General features: G+C 42.1%; 1 protein-coding gene across 1 annotated transcript in view; it reads left to right on the top strand.

The window, feature by feature from the left end:
• NUP133 (nucleoporin 133) overlaps window positions 1-21,956 on the top strand; it is a 212,839-nt gene that overhangs the window by 64,931 nt on the left and 125,952 nt on the right. The window contains exons 6-8 of the mRNA XM_077289140.1: window positions 750-920; window positions 8,453-8,605; window positions 11,060-11,130. Of these exons, the coding sequence (XP_077145255.1) occupies window positions 750-920; window positions 8,453-8,605; window positions 11,060-11,130 (395 nt within the window). The remainder of the gene's footprint in view (window positions 1-749; window positions 921-8,452; window positions 8,606-11,059; window positions 11,131-21,956) is intronic.

Raw genomic sequence — 21,956 nt, 5'->3', positions numbered from 1 at the left:
AATTACAACACCTACCTACCAAGAAAAAGGCATGAACCTTTTAAAACAATTAAAAGCTGTATGCATTTTATTACAATGCGGATAAAATACGAAATGTAAGCCAAACCTCTAACTTGGTAAGGCATCACGGACCCCTGCATATATGGTAGTAAATTGCATGTCGCATTAGTATACACCCCTAAGAGATCACAATGCCTCAATACGTATTGTACATTCTTCTAGAAGATTCCCACATAAAGTGTGAAAGTAGTTAGAAGACCAAATACTAAGACACACCCACAAAAAAAAAATGAAGATCAGTCTAGCTGTGAGAAATGGTCAACATAATTGCTGTGTGTTCAAAATCTGCCCCTGAACGTGTCTTTTGTTATTACATGGCTGTATGTGGACTTGATTATTTACCCCATTTTTGGGTAAATAAAATGTTTGTCGCCCTTTTACTGCCTTTTCTAAGTATGGTTGGGTGATCAAAAAACATTTGATATTTTCCCTTACTGTATGGCTTAGTTATTTGTATTTTTATAGGACTTGATCCTGCAATGTTTTGCTCATTTTTATTATATACAGCAATATCACAAGTGCAGTAATGCCGTTGTCGTCTTCTGAAGTTTGAGAATCGTCTATAAGGAGAAAAATGTATTTGTTGGCTGTATTATCAAGCTCTATATGAGGTTCATTGGTACAAGCCAATTATTTTGTCTTCTCACGATTGTTATAAAATAAAATGTACGGTATTTATTTATTTCCAGGCTGGCAGTTATATATTGTCATCTGAAAAGAACCTACATGTTCGTTTAATACCAGATGTTTCTGGAAAGATCTGTCAACGATTTTTGCAGCAGGGGCAAGGCATGCTCTCAGGAATTGGCCGCAGAGTTTCCACACTTTTTGGTATTTTATCTCCTTCAATAGAATCATCGGTAAGTTTTTGTAATACGTTTTACAGAGTTAACCCTTGATCCCTTGCGTCACTATGTTGCCGTGAGGTGTATAAATGCTGTTTGTTAGGCCTAGCTATAGCTATATCTAGATGAACAGCGGGTGAGATAAGTATTGAACACCTCACCAATTTTCTGAGTAAATCTATTTTCTGAAGGCGCTTTTGACATGAAATTCTAATCAGATGTAGGTAACCATACATCCAATCCACAGGCAAATAAATCAAACCATAGATGTCCATACATTTAAGTTATTTAACCCCTTTACCCCTGAGGGTTCTTTAATGACCGGGCCAATTTTTACAATTCTGACTACTGTCCCTTTGAGGTTATAACTCTGGAATGCTTCAACGGATCCTGATGATTCTGACATTGTTTTCTCGTGACATATAGTACTTCATGATATTGGTAAAACTTCTTTGATATTACCTGCGTTTATTTGTGAAAAAAACGGAAATTTGGCGAAAATTTTGAAAATGTTGCAATTTTCCAACTTTGAATTTTTATGCCCTTAAATCACAGAGATATGTCACACAAAATACTTAATAAGTAACATTTCCCACAAGTCTCCTTTACATCAGCACAATTTTGGAACTAACATTTTTTTTGTTAGGGAGTTATAAGGGTTAAAAGTTGACCAGCAATTTCTCATTATTTTACAACACCTTTTTTTATTTATTTTTTTTTTAAAATTCCAAAAATTTCTGTGAAACACCTGGACATTTAACTTTTTTTCACAAAAAATTTACTTCAGCTCCAATTTGTTTTATTTTACCAAGGGTAACAGGAGAAATTGGACCCAAAAGATGTTGTGCAATTTGTCCTGAGTACGCTGATGACCCATATGTGGGGGTAAACCACTGTTTGGGTGCATGGCAGAGCTCTGAAGGGAAGGAGCGTCGTTTGACTTTTCAATGCAAAATTGACTGGAATTGAGAGAGGATGCCATGTCGCGTTTGGAGAGCCCCTAATGTGCCTAAACATTGAAACCCCCCACAAGTGACACCATTTTGGAAAGTAGACCCCCTAAGGAACTTATCTAGATGTGTTGTGAGAACTTTCAACCCCCAGCTGTTTCACTACAGTTTATAACACAGAGCCTTGAAAATGAAACATCATTTTTTTCCCACAAAAATGTGTTTTTTTAGCCCCCAAATTTTTATTTTTTCAAGGGTAACAGGAGGAATTGGACCGTAAAAAGTGGGTGTCCAATTTGTCCTGAGTACGCTGATAGCCCGTATGTGGGGGGGGAACCACCGTTTGGGCACATGGCAGAGCTCGGAAGGGAAGGAGCGCCATTTGGAATGCAGACTTAGATGGATTGGTCTGCAGGCGTCACATTGCGTTTGCAGAGCCCCTGATGTACCTAACAGTAGAAATCCCCCACAAGTGACCCCATATTGGAAACTAGACCCCCAAGGGAACTTATCTAGATGTGTTGTGAGAACTTTGAACCCCAAAGTGTTTCACTACAGTTTATAACACAGAGCCGTGAAAATAAAAAATATTTTTTTTTCCCACAAAAATGATTTTTTAGCCCCCCAATTTTTATTTTCAAAAGGGTAACGAGAGATTGGACCTCAGAATTTGTTGTCCAATTTGTCCTGAGTGCGCTGATACCCATATGTTGGGGTAAACCCCTGTTTGGGTGCACGGGAGAGCTCGGAAGGGAAGGAGCACGGTTTTACTTTTTCAATGCAGAATTGGCTGGAATTGAGATCGGACACCATGTCGCGTTTGGAGAGCCCCTGATGTGCCTGAACAGTGGAAACCCCCCAATTATAACTGAAACCCTAATCCAAACACACCCCTAACCTTAATACCAACCATAACCCTAATGGGAAAATGGAAATAAATACATTTTTTTTTTTTTTTTTTTTGATTATTTTTCCCTAACTAAGGGGGTGATGAAGGGGGGGGTTTAATTTACTATTTATAGTGGGTTTTTAAGCGGATTTTTATTATTGGCAGCTGTCACACACTAAAAGACGCTTTTTATTGCAAAAAATTGATTTTGCGTCTCCACATTTTGAGAGCTATAATTTTCCCATATTATGGTCCACGGAGTCATGTGAGGTCTTGTTTTTTGCGGGACGAGTTGACATTTTTATTGGTACCATTTTCGGGCACGTGACATTTTTTTTTATCGCTTTTTATTCCGATTTTTGTGATACAGAATGACCAAAAACCAGCTATTCATGAATTTCTTTTGGGGGGCATGTATACCGTTCCGCGTTTGGTAAAATGGATAAAGCAGTTTTATTCTTCGTGTCAGTACGATTACAGCGATACTTCATTTATATCATTTTTTTTATATTTTGTCGCTTTTATACGATAAAAACTATTTTATATACAAAATTATTTTTGCATCGCTTTATTCTGAGGACTTATAACTTTTTCATTTTTTCGCTGAACACGCTGTATGGCGGCTCGTTTTCAGCGGTACCATGTTTTTGGGTTTTTTTTATATCTGTCTTTTTGATCGCGTGTTATTCCACTTTTTGTTCGGCGGTATGATAAAGCGTTTTTTTGCCTCGTGTTTTTTTATTTTTGTATTCACTGAAGGGGGTTAAGTAGTGGGACAGTTTTTTTATAGGTCGGGTCGTTACAGACGCGGCAATACTAAATATGTGTACTTTTAGATTTTTTTTTATTTTTTTTATTTATTTAGGTCAAGAAATGTATTTATTGGAACAATTTTTGTTTTTGTTTTTTGTTTTTTTTTTACACATGTAAATATATTTATTTTACTTTGTCCCAGGGTAGGACATTATGCTATAGTGTCAGATCGCTGATCTGACACTTTGCAAAGCCCTGTGTCAGATCAGCGATCTGACAAGCAGTGCAGGAGGCTTGCCGGCACCTGCTCTCAGCAGGCGCTTGCAAGCGACCTCCCTGAAGGACCCGGAAAGAGCCCCGCGGCCATTTTGGATCCGGGGCCTGCAGGGAGGAGACACTCTGAACAACGCAATCACATCGCGTTGTTCCGAGGGTTTCAGGGAAGCACGAAGGGAGCCCCCTCCCTTAACGATGCTTCCCTATGCTGCCGGAACACTGCGATCATATTTGATCGCAGTGTTCGGGGGGTTAATGTGCCAGGAGCGGTCCGTGACTGCTCCTGGCACATAGTGCCGGGTGTCAGCTGTGACGGCTGACACTCGGCCATTCTCCCCCTGAGGGTATGTGGACACGTTCAGGTTTTTTCGCAATAAAAACACTATAAAAACGCTTTAAAAATGCAGACATATGCATCCTATCATTTAGAATGCATTCTGCAATTTTTGTGGTAAAATAAGCAGCATGTTCATTAATTTTGCGTTTTTTTTTGCGTTTTTCCCGCTATTTAGTGCATTGGGAAAAAACGCAAAAAAAACCCGCGCAAAATACTCGAAAAAAACGCATGCGGATTTCTGACAGAAAAGTCCGGTTTTTGTCAGGAAATTTCTGCAAGAAATCCTGACGTGTGCAAAATACCCTGAGAGCGCGGCTGATCGGTGATGACGTACTATCCCGTCGGTGGTCATAGGGGCCCAGACCACCTCGACGGGATAGTACGTCGGATGTCAGAAAGGGGTTAATAATGAGAAATGACACAGGGAAAAAGTTTTGAACTCATGAAGAAAGGGAGGGGTACAATGCGATGGAAAGTCATGACACTAGCTAGAATCTCAGTAATTAGAAAGCAATCTTGCCACTTAGTGAAAGTATCAGCTGGTTCAACTGATGATGGCCTGTAAAAAGGTGTCTCATTACCAAGGTGCCACACAAGAAATCTCTCAGGATGGGTAAAGCCAGTAAGAGGTCTCAAGACCTTCTCAACTTTATTGTTGCAAAACATACTGATGGAATTGGTTACAGAAGAAATTCTAAACTTTTGAAGGTTCAAGTGAGCTCTGTTGGGCCATAATTCTGAAGTGGAAAGAATATAATTTCACCATAAACGGGCAACGACTAGGTGCTCCTTACAAGATTTCAGACAGATGAGTGAAAATAACTATCAGAAGAGTTGTCAAAGAGCCAAGGACCCTCTGTGGAGAGCTACAGAAAGACCTGGAATCAGCAGGTACAACTGTTTCAAACAAAACAATAAGTAATGCATTTAAACTCCATTGCTTGTATGCACGCTCACCATGAATACTCACTCACTGAGCAAAAAGCATGTTCAAGGGCATTTAAAGTTTGCTCAACAATGTATAATGTGCGGATGTTTTTCAGCATATAGTACTGGCAAACCATGTTATTTGTGGAATGATGAATGGACAAATGTGCCTAGACATTCCTGATAAAAATCTGCTACCCTCTACCAGGATGATGAAAGTGAAATGAGGGTGGCCATTTCAGCAACACAGTGATCCCAAACATACAGCCAAAGAAACTTTCAATTGGTTTCAGAAAACAACAATAAAGCTGCTAGAATCGTCCGGCCAAAATTTATGGAAGGAATTAAAGCTCGGTGTTCATAGGAGCCTACAGAACCTTCAGGATGTGAAAAGTGTTCTGTGTAGAAGAATGGGCTAAAATAGCAACTTAACAATGCATGCGACTACTTTCTCCATAAAGGAGGCATCTTGAAGTTGTCATCACCCACAAAGGCCTTTGCATGAAGTATTAAATACATTTTAGTAAGTGTGTTCAATGCTTTTTTTTTTTTTTTCCCTCTCCCATGTCATTTCTCATTATTACAAATAACTTAAGTTATGGACATCTATCGTTTGATTTCTTTGCCTTTTCTTTGAGAATTTCATTTCAATCGCACCTTTTAGAAACCTATTTACTTAGAAAATTGGTGATGTGTTCAATACAACTTTTTAGTGCAAATTGGCCAATAATCTATATATATAATTGTCTAAGGGTCTGTTTGTCTGTAACCGAAATCCCGCGTCGCTGATTGGCCAGTCTCGACCAATCAGCGTTCATAAATAAACTACATACATATACTAGAACGAGAATAACATGGAGGACAGTCTGAGGGCGAAAATAACATGGAGGACAGTGTGTGTGAGGGTGAGAATAACATGGAGGACAGTCTGTGAGGGAGAGAATAACATGGAGGGACAGTTTGTGAGGGAGAGAATAACATGGAGGACAGTCTGTGAGGGAGAGAATAAAATTTTTCCCCGTTTTTAAGTTTATCATATGGTAAAATAAATGGTGTATTTGAAAACAATAAGTCATCCTGTAGAAAACAAGCTGTCATACAGCTATAGATGACTAATAAGTTTTGACTCTTAAAGTAAAGACAGGAGAAAAACAATGGCAGTGTGTCCAATGCGTTAAAACATAAATGTAAGCACTAGTGATGAGCGACTATACTCGTTACTCGAGATTTCTCAAACACGCTCGAGTGTCCTCCGAGTATTTTATTTAGTGCTCGGAGATTGTTTTTTTTGCCGCAGCTGAATAATTTACATCTGTTAGCTATCAGAAGTACCTGTGGGGATTCCCTAGCAACCAGGCAACCCCCACATGTACTTATGCTGACTAACAGATGTGAATCATTCAGCTGTGGCAATAAAAACTAAAACTCCAAGCACTGAAAAATACTCGGAGGACCCCAGAGCATGCTTGAGAAATCTCGAGTAACGAGTATATTCGCTCATCACTAATAAGCACCAATGTTTATATGAATACTAGATGGTGGCCTGATTCTAACGCATCGGGTATCTACTATATAATCGTCTAATGCTGTCTGTTTGTCTGTAACGGAAATCCCGCATCGCTGATGGGTCTCGCCAGCCGCCTGTGCCCACGACCAATCAGCGACAGGCGCAGTCCGGCCGCAAATTGTCACTGGATTTGAACCACGCTTCGCTGATTGGTCGCGCCCGGCCGCATCAGCGACAGGCGCAGTCCGGCTGTGAATTGGCGCGGGATTTGAACCACGCTTTGCTGATTGGTCGCTCCCGGCCGGCCGCGACCAATCGGCGATATTGGTACAGTCCGGCTGCAAATTGGCACGGGATTTTAAACACGCTTCACTGATAATGTATATATTTTACCTGGAAAATCCTGTGTATTCATTGCATTTTTCTTAAATCTTCATAAATAAACTTCATACCATATATACTTGAGTATAAGCCGACCCGAGTATAAGCAGAGACCCCTAATTTTGCCACAAAAAACTGGGAAATCTTAATGACTCGAGTATAAGCCTCGGGTGGAAAATGCAGCAGCTACCGGTAAATGTCAAAAATAAAAATAGATACCAAAAAAGTTAAATTAATTGAGACATTGGTAGGTTAAGTGTTTTTGAATATCCATATTGAATCAGGAGCCCCATATAATGCTCCATACAGTTCGTGATGGGCCCTGAGATGCTCCATATTAAAATATGTCCCATACAATGCTGCACAAATGCTGATTATGGCCCCATAAGATGCTCCATAGACACATTTGCCCCATATAATGCTGCACAAATGCTGATTATGGCCCCATAAGATGCTCCATAGAGACATTTGCCCCATATAATGCTGTTGCTGCGATTAAAAAAAAAAAAAAAAAAAAAAGACATACTCTCCTCTCGTCGCTCAGGCCCCCGACACTTGCTATAGTCACCTTTCCCTGTTCCACCGCTGGGCGCAGCTGTGTCTTCAGCGTCCTCTACACTGACTGTTCAGGCAGAGGGCAACGCGCACACTGATCGCGTCATCGCGCCCTCTGACCTGAGCGTCACTGCAGAGGACGTGGAAGATGGAGCCCGGCGGTGGAACGTGGGACAGGTGAATATAGCACAATGCCCCCGTTACACTCACCTGCTCCAGGTGCGGTCCCTGCACGTCCCTGGTTCTCCGGGTGCCGGCAGCTTCTTCCTGTATTGAGCGGTCACATGGTACCGCTCATTACAACAATGAATATGCGGCTACACCCCTATGGGAGTGGAGTTGGGTCCATATTCATTACTGTAATGATCGGTACCATGTGACCGCTCAATACAGGAAGAAGCTGTCAGCGCCCGGAGAACCAGGGAACTGCAGGGACCGCGCCAGGAGCAGGTGAGTATGTTTAGACAGCTGCCGCTCCCCCTCCCCTGCCGACCCCTGGGTATGACTCTAGTATAAGCCTAAAAAAATGGGCTGAAATTCTCGGCTTCTTCTCGAATATATACGGTACATATTCTAGAATACCCGATGCGTTAGAATCGGGCCACCATCTAGTTCCTTTATAGTCAAATATCCAGGTTGTTTTCCAAAAGCAAACAGCTGCTCAAATAATGATGCTCACACCATGCATGCAAGCATTAACTGACCAGGGAGGAGAGAAATGGTTGCCTGAACTTTAAGACTATCTAGTCTGAGTTTACACCACATTTTAGTTGGCTTACTTTGTGCCACAAACTTGCACCAAATTTTAGCCAAAAATTGACTCCTTGCTACACTTTAATTTTACGGTTTGTCAGCTGAAAATGGTTTTTGCATGATATTGTCTCTGCCTGCCAAAAATCTTTTTAAACATGAATCTTGTTTAAGGTGCCATTAAAAACTTTAGTTTCCATCCCTAACTTTTTTCATTTTTAGCTCATTAGTGTGCTGTACGATAAAGGAGATTGCTTTTACACGCTTACCAACGACAACATAAATAAATGGGATATGGATGATAACGCTGAAACTCATGTTCTAACTTGGGACATGAGCCGGGTGTTGAAGGAAAACCTCTCTGATGCCATATGGGTAACCAAATATTTTTGTATTCGTATTGTAGAGTTGTAAAGATATGGCGCTTCAAAAAAAGTCTACACTTATCACTAGTGATGAGCGAGTAGATTCGTTACTAGAGTTTCTCCGAGCATGCTCGGGTGGTCTCTGAGTATTTTGTTGTGCTCGGAGATTTTGACGCCGCAGCTGCATGTTTTGCGGCTTCTAGACAGCCTTAATACATGTGGGGGTTGCCTGTTTGTTAGGGAATCCCAAATCATGGCAACTCATAATGTATGAGTTTGAGGGAAACCTGTATGTACTCCTGACAATATCTGGCCATTCTCCCATTGAGACAGTGGATGGTGTCCCAATGTGCAAAGCACTGTTGCCCTGTTGTTCTAGGTATTGATAAAGTTCACAGTGCAAGGACTTCTGCTAATGAAAGGCTTTGTCAGAGTTGTATTTTATAACTGTAGGTATATAGAAGCTATGTATATTGAAATGTTCATCAACCGCATCACTTACGGTACACTGTATTAATGATTACAAACTAATACCGTTTTTATTAATATAATGTATGTTTTTTCATGTAAAGCTATAGCAACTTTTGACTACCAATATGTGAATACAAAGCTAGATGATATTGTGATATCAAGAATAGAAAAGGACGTGTTGCAAAATTAAATACGCTTTCCTCATAATATAGCTGAATAAAATGTTTTCTCTGCTTAAGGTTAAAAGGGATCTGCTAGCATATGATATTGAAAACCTATCTATAGGATCTGTCATCCATATCAGATTGGTAGACCTCTTAAACTTTGCACCCTCATTGATTATCTGCTAGCATTAGCTTTGTGTAAATGCTGAATTAAGCTGCACTGAGCAGTGGAGCTCAAGGTGCAGTCTCTGCTGCCAGGTACTGCAGATTAGCTCATATTGTTTGGAATAGGTGGTGTGAGGAGCTGGCTATGGACTAAAGACTATTGGACCAATGGACATACAGCGGAGTCCATGGCTCTGAGGGATGTAGACTTTTTCCAGCATGGAGAACTGGTTATGTCGATCTTATTGTGGTATTTTTTACCAGAGAAAAAAAAAGTCGGAACGGCACCAGGTCATTTGGCCAATTCAATCAAAGATAAGTCCATATACTCCTTCGTTGGTGGTAGTGTATCTACTACTGCAGCGTGGTGCTCAACATCATCATATTGCAAAAAATATTTCTATGCGTAATAAAAGAAGAAAGTTGTGGCACTCACCAAGTAGTGTTGCAATAAAAGTCGTTTATTTGCTCATATTTGGCTTTAGGACATTAGATGAAGACGGCAGGGGAAAGCGAGGGTGCTGGATCGTGGAGGTGGATGACAGCCGTTTTGCGCAATCTGCGCTTCAACAGGTCCAGAAATCATGATCTCTGCCTCTACATTATGCTGCTCTCAAATGGAATCTGTCACCAGGTTTTTGCTACACCATCTAATTGCCTGTGATGACTGATTTTTCCAAAAAGTACTGAATGAATAAAGTGCCTATAGTGCATTAGAAGCAACATATCATCGATTGCATCACAGTGCCCTAACAAAAGGTTAAAAGTCCCTGCAGCGTGATTTGACACGCCAGAGTTCTGATGGTGAATAAAGCTACTTTCACACTAGCGTCGTGCACTGCACGTCGCTATGCGTCGTTCTGTAGAAAAAACGCATCCTGCAAAAGTGCTTGCAGGATGCGTTTTTTCTCCATAGACGTGAATTAGCGACGCAGTGCGACGCATTGCCACACGTCACAACCGTCGTGCCACGGTTGTGTCGTGTTGCGTCGGACCGTCGGAGCTCAGAATGGGGCATCGGATGCATGGAAAAACAGCATCCGCTGTCCCCGTTGTGCGTCGCTTCCACACTATGCGTCAGTGCGCTGCAACGTCGCATAGCGACGTGCAGTGCACGACGCTAGTGTGAAAGTAGCCTAATAAGAAGCATTAAAGGGAACCTGTCACCCCCAATATCGAAGGTGAGCTAAGCTCACGGGCATCAGGGGCTTATCTACAGCATTCTGTAATGCTGTAGATAAGCCCCCAATGTATCTTGAAAGATGAGAAAAAGAGGTTAGATTATACTCACCCAGGGGCGGTCCCGATTCTGTTCTGGTCCGATGGGCGTCGCGGTCCGGTCCGTGGCCTCCGATCTTCTTACGATGACATCCTCTTCTTGTCTTCAGGCTGTGGCTTCGGCGCAGACTTACTTTGTCTGCCCTGTTGAGGGCAGAGCAAAGTACTGTAGTGCGCAGGTGCCGGGAAAGGTCAGAGAGGCCCAGCGCCTGAGCGACAGGTTCCCTTTAAGCAGCATGCCCCATAATTATGTACAGAAAATAGATTAAAAAGTCTACAGTAAAATGAAAGCTAAAATTAGTAAGCAGATGGAAGTAGGATTCTTTCAAACAAAAATCAGCTATAATATGGAACTGGAGAGAAACCTTTTTTTCTTTTCTTTTTAGGGTTCTGAAAGTAACTATGAAGAAATTAAAGATAACATCAACATTTCTTATTTAGATTTAAATCAGAACAGGTAAGCTTTGGTTATTTATTTTTATTTTTTTTTTAGTTTTTTTTTTTTATTGAAACCTTTCTTTTTTGGCATTGCTAACCCTTTAGTGACAGAGCCAATTTGGTACTTAATGACCAAGCCAATTTTTACAGTTCTGACCACTGTCAGTTTATGAAGTTATAGCTCTAGAACGCTTCAACGTATACAATGTATCCAACTGGTTGAGACTGGCTTTTCGTATATTTTATATATATATATATATATATATATATATATATATATATATATATATATATATATATATATATATATATATATATATATATTTTTTTTTCATAACTTGTATTCATTTATGAAATGGAGATTTGGCAAAAATGTTGAACATTTTAGCAATTTTCAAACTTTTAACTCTTTTATACCCTTAAATCAGAGAGGTGTGTCACACAAAATACTTAATAAATAACATTTCCCACATGTCTACTTTGCATCAGCACCATTAGGAAGTTATAAGGGTTAAAAGTTGACAAGCGATTCCTCATTTTTCCAGCCAAAATTACAAAACCTTTTTTTTTTTTTTTTTTAAGGGTCCACCTCACATTTGAAGTGAGTTTGGGGGGGGTCAATATAACAGAAAATACCCAAAAGTGACACCATTCTAAAAACGAAAAAATGAACATTTTAATTTTTTTTTCACAAAATATTTACATTGGAACCAAACTTTTTCATATTCACAAGGGTATCAGGAGAAAATGAACCACAAAATTTGTTGTGCAATTTCTCCTGAGTATGCCAATACCCATATGTGGGGGAAAGCCACTGTTTGGTCGCATGGCAGGGCTCAGAACAGAGGGAGCACCGTTTTGACTTCTTGAACGCAAAATTGGCTGGACTCCATGGTGGGCGCCATGTTGCGTTTGGAGACCCCCTGATGTACCTAAACAGTGGAAAACCCCAATTCTTATTCCAACCCTAACCCCAGCAGACCCCTAACCCTAATCCCAACCATAACCACAACCAAACCCTAGCCCCATCCCTAGCTCTAGCCCTAACCCAAATGGAAAAATGGAAATACTTTTTTTTAGTTTTATTATTTTTATCTAACTAAGGGGGTGATAAAGAGGGGTGTTTGATTTTACAATTTTTTTTCTCTAGTCGCCTTCCACGACAGCATAGGAGGATGTCTCCATTCCCTAATGGGGGACAGGAAGCACAAGAGGTTAAAAGGCCCCTCCTATTCGCCAGTGTCTTTCCTGTCCCCCGGAGAGGTTTTTCGTATGCTGTGTGGCAGGCGACTACAGTGTACCTGGTTTTTCCTGCCGGGCAGTGGTGGTCGTGGGCTCTGCCTTCCTCCACGTCATGCTGCTCCCATCTCCCCGTGATTCGGGACCTTTCCTGGCCAACCTACGCCTCCAGGGGACGTAAAGCAGGCCAGTGATCCCCAGCGGTGGCCTCCTTGAGCTCACCGGCTTTCCTCCTCCCTCCGCAGCGATGTTCGGTGTCCCGGAAGTGACGTCATCGCTGCTCGCGCGTCACTTCCGGTCCTGCGTTCCACTGCATGGAACGCATCCACTTCCGGATTCTCGGCCTCCTGTGGCCCCCGGACCTTCGGACACTGCGGAGAGCATGCCATTCCACGTGGAGGCCCGCTCTCAGACCCAGGGAGGGAGGAGGAGGGGAATCATTTCTTCCGCGCTGGGGGGCAGGGTTTATTCCTATATAAACCTGTCTGAAGACACCTCCAGGTAAGACTGATCCCTGTCAGTATGGATGGTGCTTACTGCCCTGCATCTGCGGAGCCCAGCGCTGCCCCAGCTCCAGTAAGTTTGTTGCGGGGTGGGTCCAAGGCTAGAGGTAATAAGGGGCCCCCTTTTTACACCGCTCTCCCTCTTATTGCAGGGAGAAAAATCTGCCCAGAAAATCCCGGCCAAAAAGTCTTCAAAATGCGCAATCTGAAGCTTCCCTCTCTATGGGAGAAACTCTGCCAGGGGTGCACGGATAAAGTGGTCAGAGCAGAACAGCCTTCCCTCCTTGACGAAATCCGTGCCCTGGTTAAGCATGAAGTGCAATCCTCCCTAGCCGCCTTCAATCCTCCTCCACCTCCATTGCCTGGTCCATCTCCTTCCAAAAAAAGGAAGATACAAATTGAAGATTCTTGCTCTGAGTTTGATCACTCATATTCCTCTTCTTCGGAGAAATGGGGTGAATCTTCTGCATCCAAATTTGCAGAGGCAAGAAAATATCTCTTCTCCTCTGATTTATATTGAGGAGTTAGTAATGGCTGTAAGTAACACAATGGGGTTACAGGAGGAATCTCTCACTCAATCCGTTCAGGATGAAATGTTTGGAGGATTGAAATCGTAGAGACATTTGGGGTTCCCGGTGCATAGGAACATTCTAGATTTAATATCTCAGGAGTGGGAGCTCCCAGAGAAACGTCTAACCACTCCCTCTGAAATGAGGCACTGTTTTCCCTTAGATTCAGGTTCTCCTTCATGGGATATCCCTAAGGTAGATATACAGGTGGCAAGAGTAGCGAAAAAAACTTCTCTCCCCTTTGAGGACTCCTCTCAGCTGAGAGATCCGTTGGACAGAAAAATGGAGAGTCTATTAAAAAAGTCATGGGGAAACATCCACCTCGGAGTTAAAATCTAATATTGCTGCCACCTGTCACCAGAGCTCTCTCCCGTTGGATGGATGAGCTGGAAAAGCATATCTCCTAGGGTACGTCGAGAGGGGGACTTCTAGACTCTCTTCCCATGCTCCAAAAGGCTTCTGCTTATCTGGCTGACGCTTCTATGGAGTCGATTAGAATAGCGGCCAGAGCCTTAGTCCAGTCTAATTCTGCCCAAAGAGCCCTCTGGCTCAAGATGTGGAGCGGTGACGTAACTTCAAAAATTAAGTTATGCTCAATTCCCTTTAAGGGTGATTATCTTTTTGGTCCTGCATTAGCCGACATTCTGGAAAAGGCCACAGATAGGAAAAAGGCCCTTCCAGAGCAGAAACCTATCAGAAAACGTTTTTTTCGTGCCCCTCAATCTAATACCTCCCAAACAAGAGGTAAGGGGAAAACCGGGAGATGGAGCTATGCTAAGGGCAAGGGGAAAAATATCCTTATTCCCCAGCAGCAGCAGCAACAACCCCAGCAGGACGAACAATGACTCCATCCCAGTGGGGGAGGCTCGCAAATTTTGTTCATCAATGGCGGGCCATCACCAGTTGTCAGTGGGTCCTCAATGTCATTCAGGAGGGCCTCCTGATAGAATTCATATCTCTCTCTCCCCCCCCCCTCTCGGAGTCTGAAGATAACCTCCGCAATGTCACAGGGAGCTCATACATTGATGATGACAGGCATTGGAGATCTTTTAAAATCAAATCCAACCTCCCTGGTACCCCCCGAAGAATGGGGTTCGGGTCATTACTCTCGTCTCTTCCTGGTAAAAAAGCCATCGGGGGATGCACGAGTTATAATAAATCTGAAAGGCCTCGATTTTCATATTCAATACCGAACATTCAAAATGGTCAGTGAAATCGGCTATTCCCCTGATAGGTTCGTATTATTTTATGGCAACCATCGACCTAAAAGATGCGTATTTTCATGTGCCGATTCATACCCGGCACAGGAAGTATCTCACTTGCTGGTTGTACTGTATTGCGCATCTGAGAAACTTCCAATTAAATGTACTTCCTTTCGGTGCTGAAGAAATCCCAAGAGTATTCTCCAGGATAATGGCAGAGGCGGTATCATATATCTGGAGACAGGGAGTCTGCATTGTTCCTTACCTGGACGATCTGCTTATCATAGCTCCCTCGGCCCAGACTCTCAGCGATCATGTTTCAAAGACTCTCGACATTCTCAGAACCCTTGGGTGGCTCCCAAATCTAAAAAAAATCCCAGCTTCAACCTTCCAAATTAAGGAAGTTTCTGGGAGTCCTGTTAGACTCTGTAAAACAAAAATCCTTTCTCCCGGAGGATCATCGCCAGGCTGTAATCAGAAAAATTGCAGACTTCAGAGAAGAGAGATCCCCGACTCTTCGAAAGGGCATGTCGGTCCTAGGCTCCATGACGGCGTGTATTCAGTCAGTGTCCTGGGCACAGGCACATTCCAGAATCCTTCAAGCCCACATCCTCACAAACTGGAACGGGCATCCGGGCTCTTTGAACAAAAGAGTGCACACACCGGGGCGTGTGAAAGCATCCCTAGCGTGGTGGTTAAATCCCAAAAATATACGCAAGGGTGTGAGCTGGTCACAATCTCTCCTGGTGACGATTACTACCGATGCCAGCAAACGAGGCTGGGGGGCTGTGATATCCCATACTCCTTTCCAGGGGCACTGGAATCAGGCAACAAGCGCCAAGTCATTCAACTTCAGGGAGCTGAAGGCAGTGGAAGAAGCCCTTCTGGCCGCAAGCAGCCTAGTATCAGGTAGTCACGTCAATGTCTATTCGGACAACACGACTACGGTTGCTCACCTCAGACATCAGGGGAGCTCAAAATTCAACAGCCTAAGGAGCATCTTGAACCGAATTTTCTATTAGGCCGAAAAGCACCTTATCTCTCTGACAGCTGTCCATTTAAAGGGGTCTTTCAACCTACAGGCGGATTTCCTGATTCGCCAGGACATTCAACCAGGAGAGTGGAGCTTGAACAAAAGTCTTCAACATGCTGGTAGACAGATGTGGTCTACCAGAGATCGATTTGTTTGCCTCAAACCAGAATGCGCAGGTCCAAACCTTTTTTTCCCTGAACCCCAGGGACAATTGCAGAGGAGTGGATGCCCTGGCCCAGCCATGGAATTTCCAATTGGCCTACGCCTTCCTGCCAATTCCAATACTGGCGAAGACCCTTCGGAAAATCCGGGAGGATCAGGTTCCGACTATACTAGTGGCTCCAGTATGGCCAGAAAGAAGCTGGTTCAATCTCATTGTCGAGCTACAGACAGATGGACCAGTCCTCCTGCCGATAGACGCCGATCTTCTCCTTCGGGGGCCCCTTCAACATCAAAACCCCCAAAAATTGAACCTAGCAGTCTGGTTACTGAGGCCCAGGACCTGAGTGCTAGAGGGCTATCAGATGCGGTAATCTCTACCTTGCAAAGATCCAGGAAGCCTGTTATTAACGCAATTTATAGCAAGGTGTGAAAAAAAATTTCATCTTTCTGTCTTTGTAATAGCCCAGATCCTTTTCATCCAAATATCTCGCAAATATTAGATTTCCTTCAGCGCGGGCTGGAATTAGGCATTAGACCCAGCACTCTGAAGGTTCAGGTCTCCGCCCTCAGTGCTGTTTTTGACCAGGATTTGGCGAATCACTGTTGGATCAGAAGATTCATGGTACCAGCTCTCAGATCACAACCCATAAAGCAACCCGTTGTACCTTCATGGGACTTAAATTTAGTTCTCAAAGGACTCGCACAAGCACCGTTCGAGCCCGTGTCATCATGTACTCCTCAATTCCTGTCATACAAAGCTGTTTTTCTTGTAGCGATAACCACAGCAAGACGGGTGGGGGAGCTGCAAGCTTTATCAGTAAGAGAACCCTATTTATTGATTACAGACGACTCTATAATTCTCCGTCTTGATCCATCCTTCCTCCCGAAGGTGGTATCTGAATTTCACCGATCTCAGAATATTATTCTTCCTTCCTTCCTTCTGCCAAAATCCGGCAAACCCAAAAGAAGAGTTCCATACTCATGATGTTAAACGAACTATTCTACATTGCCTTGAATAGACTAGCTCAATTTCTCTCTCCTCTGATGTGCTAGATCACATCAGAGAAGAAAAATGAAATGGGAAATCTGCCTTTGCGGTCGCCGTTATTCCGTGTATAAGGGCGATCGCAACACTTGTCGGTAGAACTGACTTCTTTTGCAACACTTAACCCCTTAACAACCGCTGATACACCTTTTAACGGCAGCAGTTAAGGGTACTTATTCCTCAGAGCCGCTTTTTAACAGCTCTGAGAAATGTGTATAGCGCCCCCCAGCGTCAGAATTTCTCAGGGGTCTCGGTTAGCAGATCAGTAATGATGAGTACGGAGGGGGGAGATCTCCTGCAGGCCTCTGGTTGTCATGCCAACCCTTCAGTCACCTGTCATATGATCGCGGGTTCCATCAGCTGTCATGCCTGAAAAGATGCGAGCAACGGTACTGAAGTACCACATGGGTTGTAAAGGGCTTAAAGAAATACAGCTGTGCCATTATCCATCTTTTTTATGATTTACTGTTAGGATTCTGCTCTGTTGCCAGCTTGAGCAGCCTTCACATGTCTGCAAGTAGGTGATTAGCTTGGTTGTGGTCATGTGCCAATGAGCTGCTTGTTTTCTTGTCTCAACTGAACATTAAAAGAAGTATGAAAGGTTCTGATTCTGCGTGACTGCTACTATGCAAATTACATACCGGCAGACTTGTAACCATCGCTCAAGCCGGTAACAGTGAAATCATGACAGTGTGCACATAGTCAGGATTCAGCAATTTGCAGTCACATAGCGAGATGTATCTGGAGCCTGGAAAACCCCATTAATGTTCTAGTTGATTAGTGTGATTGTTCAACCCATTAGTTACAAAACCAAATTTAATGTTAATGACCAGGCCCTATTTTTAACAGTCGAGATATATATATATAATTTTTTTTTGGGTGAACTTTTTTTTAATTTGATGACATATTTTTGAAAAATTTGCGATTTTCAAACTGTTATCCTTAAACCAAGCAGTCATACACTCATAGTTAATAAATAACATTTTACATATGTCTGCTTTGTCAGCATCATTTTCAAATGTCCTTTTATTTTGTTACGATGTTAGATTTAAAATTTAGCAGCAGTCTTTCATTTTATTTTTTTCAAGGAAATCTGCAAATCCAATTTTTTTTACCGATCCATTGAGTTTTGAGGGGACTTTGAGTGGTCTGTATATTGGAAAACTCCAGAAGTGATACCATTTTAAAACTGCACCCCCAAAATGCTTCTAAACTTGTTTTAACTACAATTTTTTCACTTTAACAAGGTCATAGGAGACAATGGCAAGGTCTTATATGTGGTCAAAAATTGCTGTTTGGACACACTGCTGGGCTTGGAAGGCAAGAACCACCGTTTTGGTATTTGGAGCGTAAAGTTGGCTGGAATAGATTGCATAGTCCATGTCTCATTTGCAGAGCCCCTGAGGTACCAAAATTGCAGAAATCCCCGCAAGTGACCTCAGTTTGGAAATGAAATCCCTTAATGAAGTAATCTAGGGATGTGTTGAGCAGTTTGAACCTACAGATGCTTAACAGAACTTAACATTTGATTGTAATAATGAAAAAATACGTTTTTTACATAAAATGTTATTTTAGCCCTGATTTTGTAATTTTAACAAACGTTAATAGGAAAAAATGGACCCTATAATTTGTTACACCATTTCCCCCGATAATGGCAATATCCCAATATGTGTGGTCAAAAGCCGACTCTTACATATTTTTTTTTTTTCTAATTTTTTTTTCTAATGCAGCATTTTAGTATTTAATTCATTCAGGGCTCGGAAGTGAAGAAGCTTTGTATACTTGGCATGTAAAACTTGGCTGGAGTAGATTGCAGACACCGTGTCTCATTTGCAGAGCCCTTGAGGTACCAAAAATGGCAGAAACACCCACAAGTGACCCCTATTTTAGAGGAGGGGGGGGGTAACCATTTCAAACCTGTAGGTGATTCACATGAATGAGAAACGTGAAAGCAAAGTGTTTTTTTTTTTTTCCCCAGCTAAAATGTTTTAGCCCCAAGTTTGTAATTTTCATGGTCAAAAACTGCTATTTGAGCACATGTCAGGGCTTGGAAAGGAAAGGGTGCTGTTTGATTTTTGGAACGTAAATTAGGCTGGAATACATTTGTGAATGCCATGTTGCATTTTCTGGCTCCCTGACATGCCTAAACAGCAGAATTCCTCCATAAGTGACTCCATTTTTTTTTTTAAACTAGAGCACTCAAGGAATTAGTCTAGGGATGTATCAATCATTTTTTGAAGAAAAATCTGTTCCAGATTCATAAAATATACAAAAAAAAAAACTTTTTGCAGACAACTTGGTAGCATAGTCCTATGTTAACAGGGCTGTGGAGTCAGTAAGCCAAACCCCGACCTCTCAATTTCCCTAACTCCCACACCACACAGATTCATCTCCACTAAAAGCCCAGATCCTTAGATCAGGAGCAGAATGAACATTTACAGGCCATTTCATAACTTTCCCAAATTCTTATGCAACATTTACAGCACATCCTGCACTGAACTTCTGAATCCAATGTATTATATGTTTTAAGAGTCAGTCCGTTTTATACCGGCACACTCTACAGCCCTGTATGTTAATGCCAAATGTGATATTGGGGTATTCTTTCTCACTCACATCTTTATTACGCCTCCTATACATATGCATAATGTGTTTTTAGAAGTAGGCAGATGTCTACACACTGTAAAAGAGCAGCTAGAACAGTGTGGGAGGCCAGCTGCTTTCTGTGAGGTAAAACCTTTTCCTGCCTGCCTAAAAATAGGCAGGGAAATGTTTTACCTCATAGAAAGCAGCTACTGTGATCCCATGCTGTACGGTCAGTGCACATTTATAAGACAGCACATGAACTTTTTTTTTTTTTTTAATCCCTCTCCCACCCGACCTATGAAACTGTTCCACTAGTTTATAATAATTTTTTCTATAAAAGTTTTTTTTTATTGTGCAAAAGCGCCAAAACATAAAAAAGGATATACGGTAAATGTGCTATCACTGTAATCGTACTGACCCGAAGAATAAAACTGCTTTATCAATTTTACCAAACGTGGAACGACATGAAAAAATAATCCTGAATTGCTGATTTTTCTTCATTCTGCCTCCCAAAAATCGAAATAGAAAGCTATCAAAAAATGCCATGTCTGAAAATGGTACCAATAAAAGCGTCAACTCCTCCTGCAAAAAACATGCCCTCACATGACTCTGTGGACCGAAATATGAACAAATTATAGCTCTCAAAATATGGTGATGCAAAAACTTTCTTTTTGCAATAAAATGTTTTTTAGTGTGTGACCTCTGCCAAACGTAAGAACCTGATATAAATCTGGTGCCGCTGTAATCGCACCGACCCAAAGAATAGTCCCCTAAACACTTACACTGCACGAGGAACAACGTAAATAATAAGTAAAACCAATTATTCACCTGCTGTTTGATTTCTTCATTCTCCCTGCCAAAGATCACAGTAAGGCTCGGCTCAGTTATCCTGCACTGAGCGCTTACCTCGGGGTTTCCGTGTAAATCTCTGAAAAACGTGATTCAGACAGAACCCCCAGCAGAAGGTCTTCTATAATGAGGCAAATTGGACCTTAGGACCTGTGATCCGGTGGTGTCCGTCTTGTTAGGATTGCATAAAAGTGCCGACGGCCACAGTTTTGTGCACTTCTGAAAAGGACACCGCTGAACAGAAGCCAGATGGAGTCCAGAGTAACACTGCTGCCTCATTAGTGAATGAAGCCCTCGGGGGTTTCATCTTAATCATGTCACTCGGAGATTTAGTTGGAAACCCCAAAGTACGTGGTCAGCGTAGAGCGCTGGATAAATGTGAACCCAAACGTTCCTAAAAAAAAACTCCAACTCAATCCACAACAAAAGTAAGTCTCCACTCAGGTCTGTCATTTAACGGAATTATGGGGTGCTTCCATGTTCCACTCGCCCCCAAAAGAAATTCAGTAAATTCTGCACTCCCAAAACCAAATGCCCCCTCCTTTCTGAGCCACACAGTGTGCCTAAACCAAATATAGCGTCCACATGTTTGGTGTTTTTGAAGCGATGAGAGCCCGCCTAATTTACAGGTGCGTGTCTTCAGAAGCCTTCGCTGGGCATAATATACTGGTAATAACAATGTCAGTTTGCAATTTTTATTCAGCAACACCCACTGCTGCTTGTTTCTGGAAAACACCCATAGAATTCATCACTACACCTGTAGATAAATTCCCAAAGAGTATAATTTCCAAAATGGGGTCACTTGAGGGAGGGATTCTGCTCATTTAGCACTTATGGGCTCTGTATATGGAGTCCGCAAACTATTCTAGGAAAATCTGCACAACAGGAGGCAAATGGCGCCCCATCCCTCCCGAGTCTCCATGTTTCTAAGTAGTACTGTACATCCACATATGGGGTATTGCCACATTCAGTAGGAATTGTGTGACAAATTATGGTACCATTTTTTTACTCATTTCCCAATGTGAAATCTGGGGCTAAAACAATATTTTGGTGGTAAAAATGATTTCTTGCTCACTGCCCAATAGTATAAAATTCTGTGACACATCCGTGGTGTCAATATGATCTCTGCACGCCTAGATGAATTCATTGAGAGGTGTAGTTTGTAAAATGGGGTCACTTATCTGGGTTTCTGCTGTTTTGGCAACTATGGAGCTAACCCAGTGGATCATTTCACCCTCAAACCTTAACAGTAAAATCTGCACTCTATTATGGGGTTCTCTTGTCTTTTGAGCGTTGCACTGTTCCTGAAAAATATTTCCCGATTACATGTAAGGTATTGGCACACTCAGGAAACATTTTTACAACATACTGAGGTCTTTAATTTTTCTAAGGGCAAATAGGAAAAAATAAACTTGAGGCTAAAACAACATTTTAATGGTAAAAATATAAGTTATTCTTTCTTCACTGCTCAATAGTATAAAGTTCTTTGAGGCACAAGTGGTGTCAATATGATCACTGCACCTCTAGATGAATTCATTGGGGAATGTAGTTTGGAGAATGAGTTCATATATGGGATTTTCTGTTGTTCTTGCTCCTCAGGGGCTCTGCCAATGTGACGTGGCACCCTCAAACCATTCCAGCAAAATCTGAACTCCATTAT

This window comes from Ranitomeya variabilis, chromosome 2 (genome assembly GCF_051348905.1).
Source record: "Ranitomeya variabilis isolate aRanVar5 chromosome 2, aRanVar5.hap1, whole genome shotgun sequence".
NCBI lineage: Eukaryota > Metazoa > Chordata > Amphibia > Anura > Dendrobatidae > Ranitomeya > Ranitomeya variabilis.
Note: the sequence above shows the minus strand (reverse complement) of the source record. Positions and strands in the feature narration are given on the sequence as shown.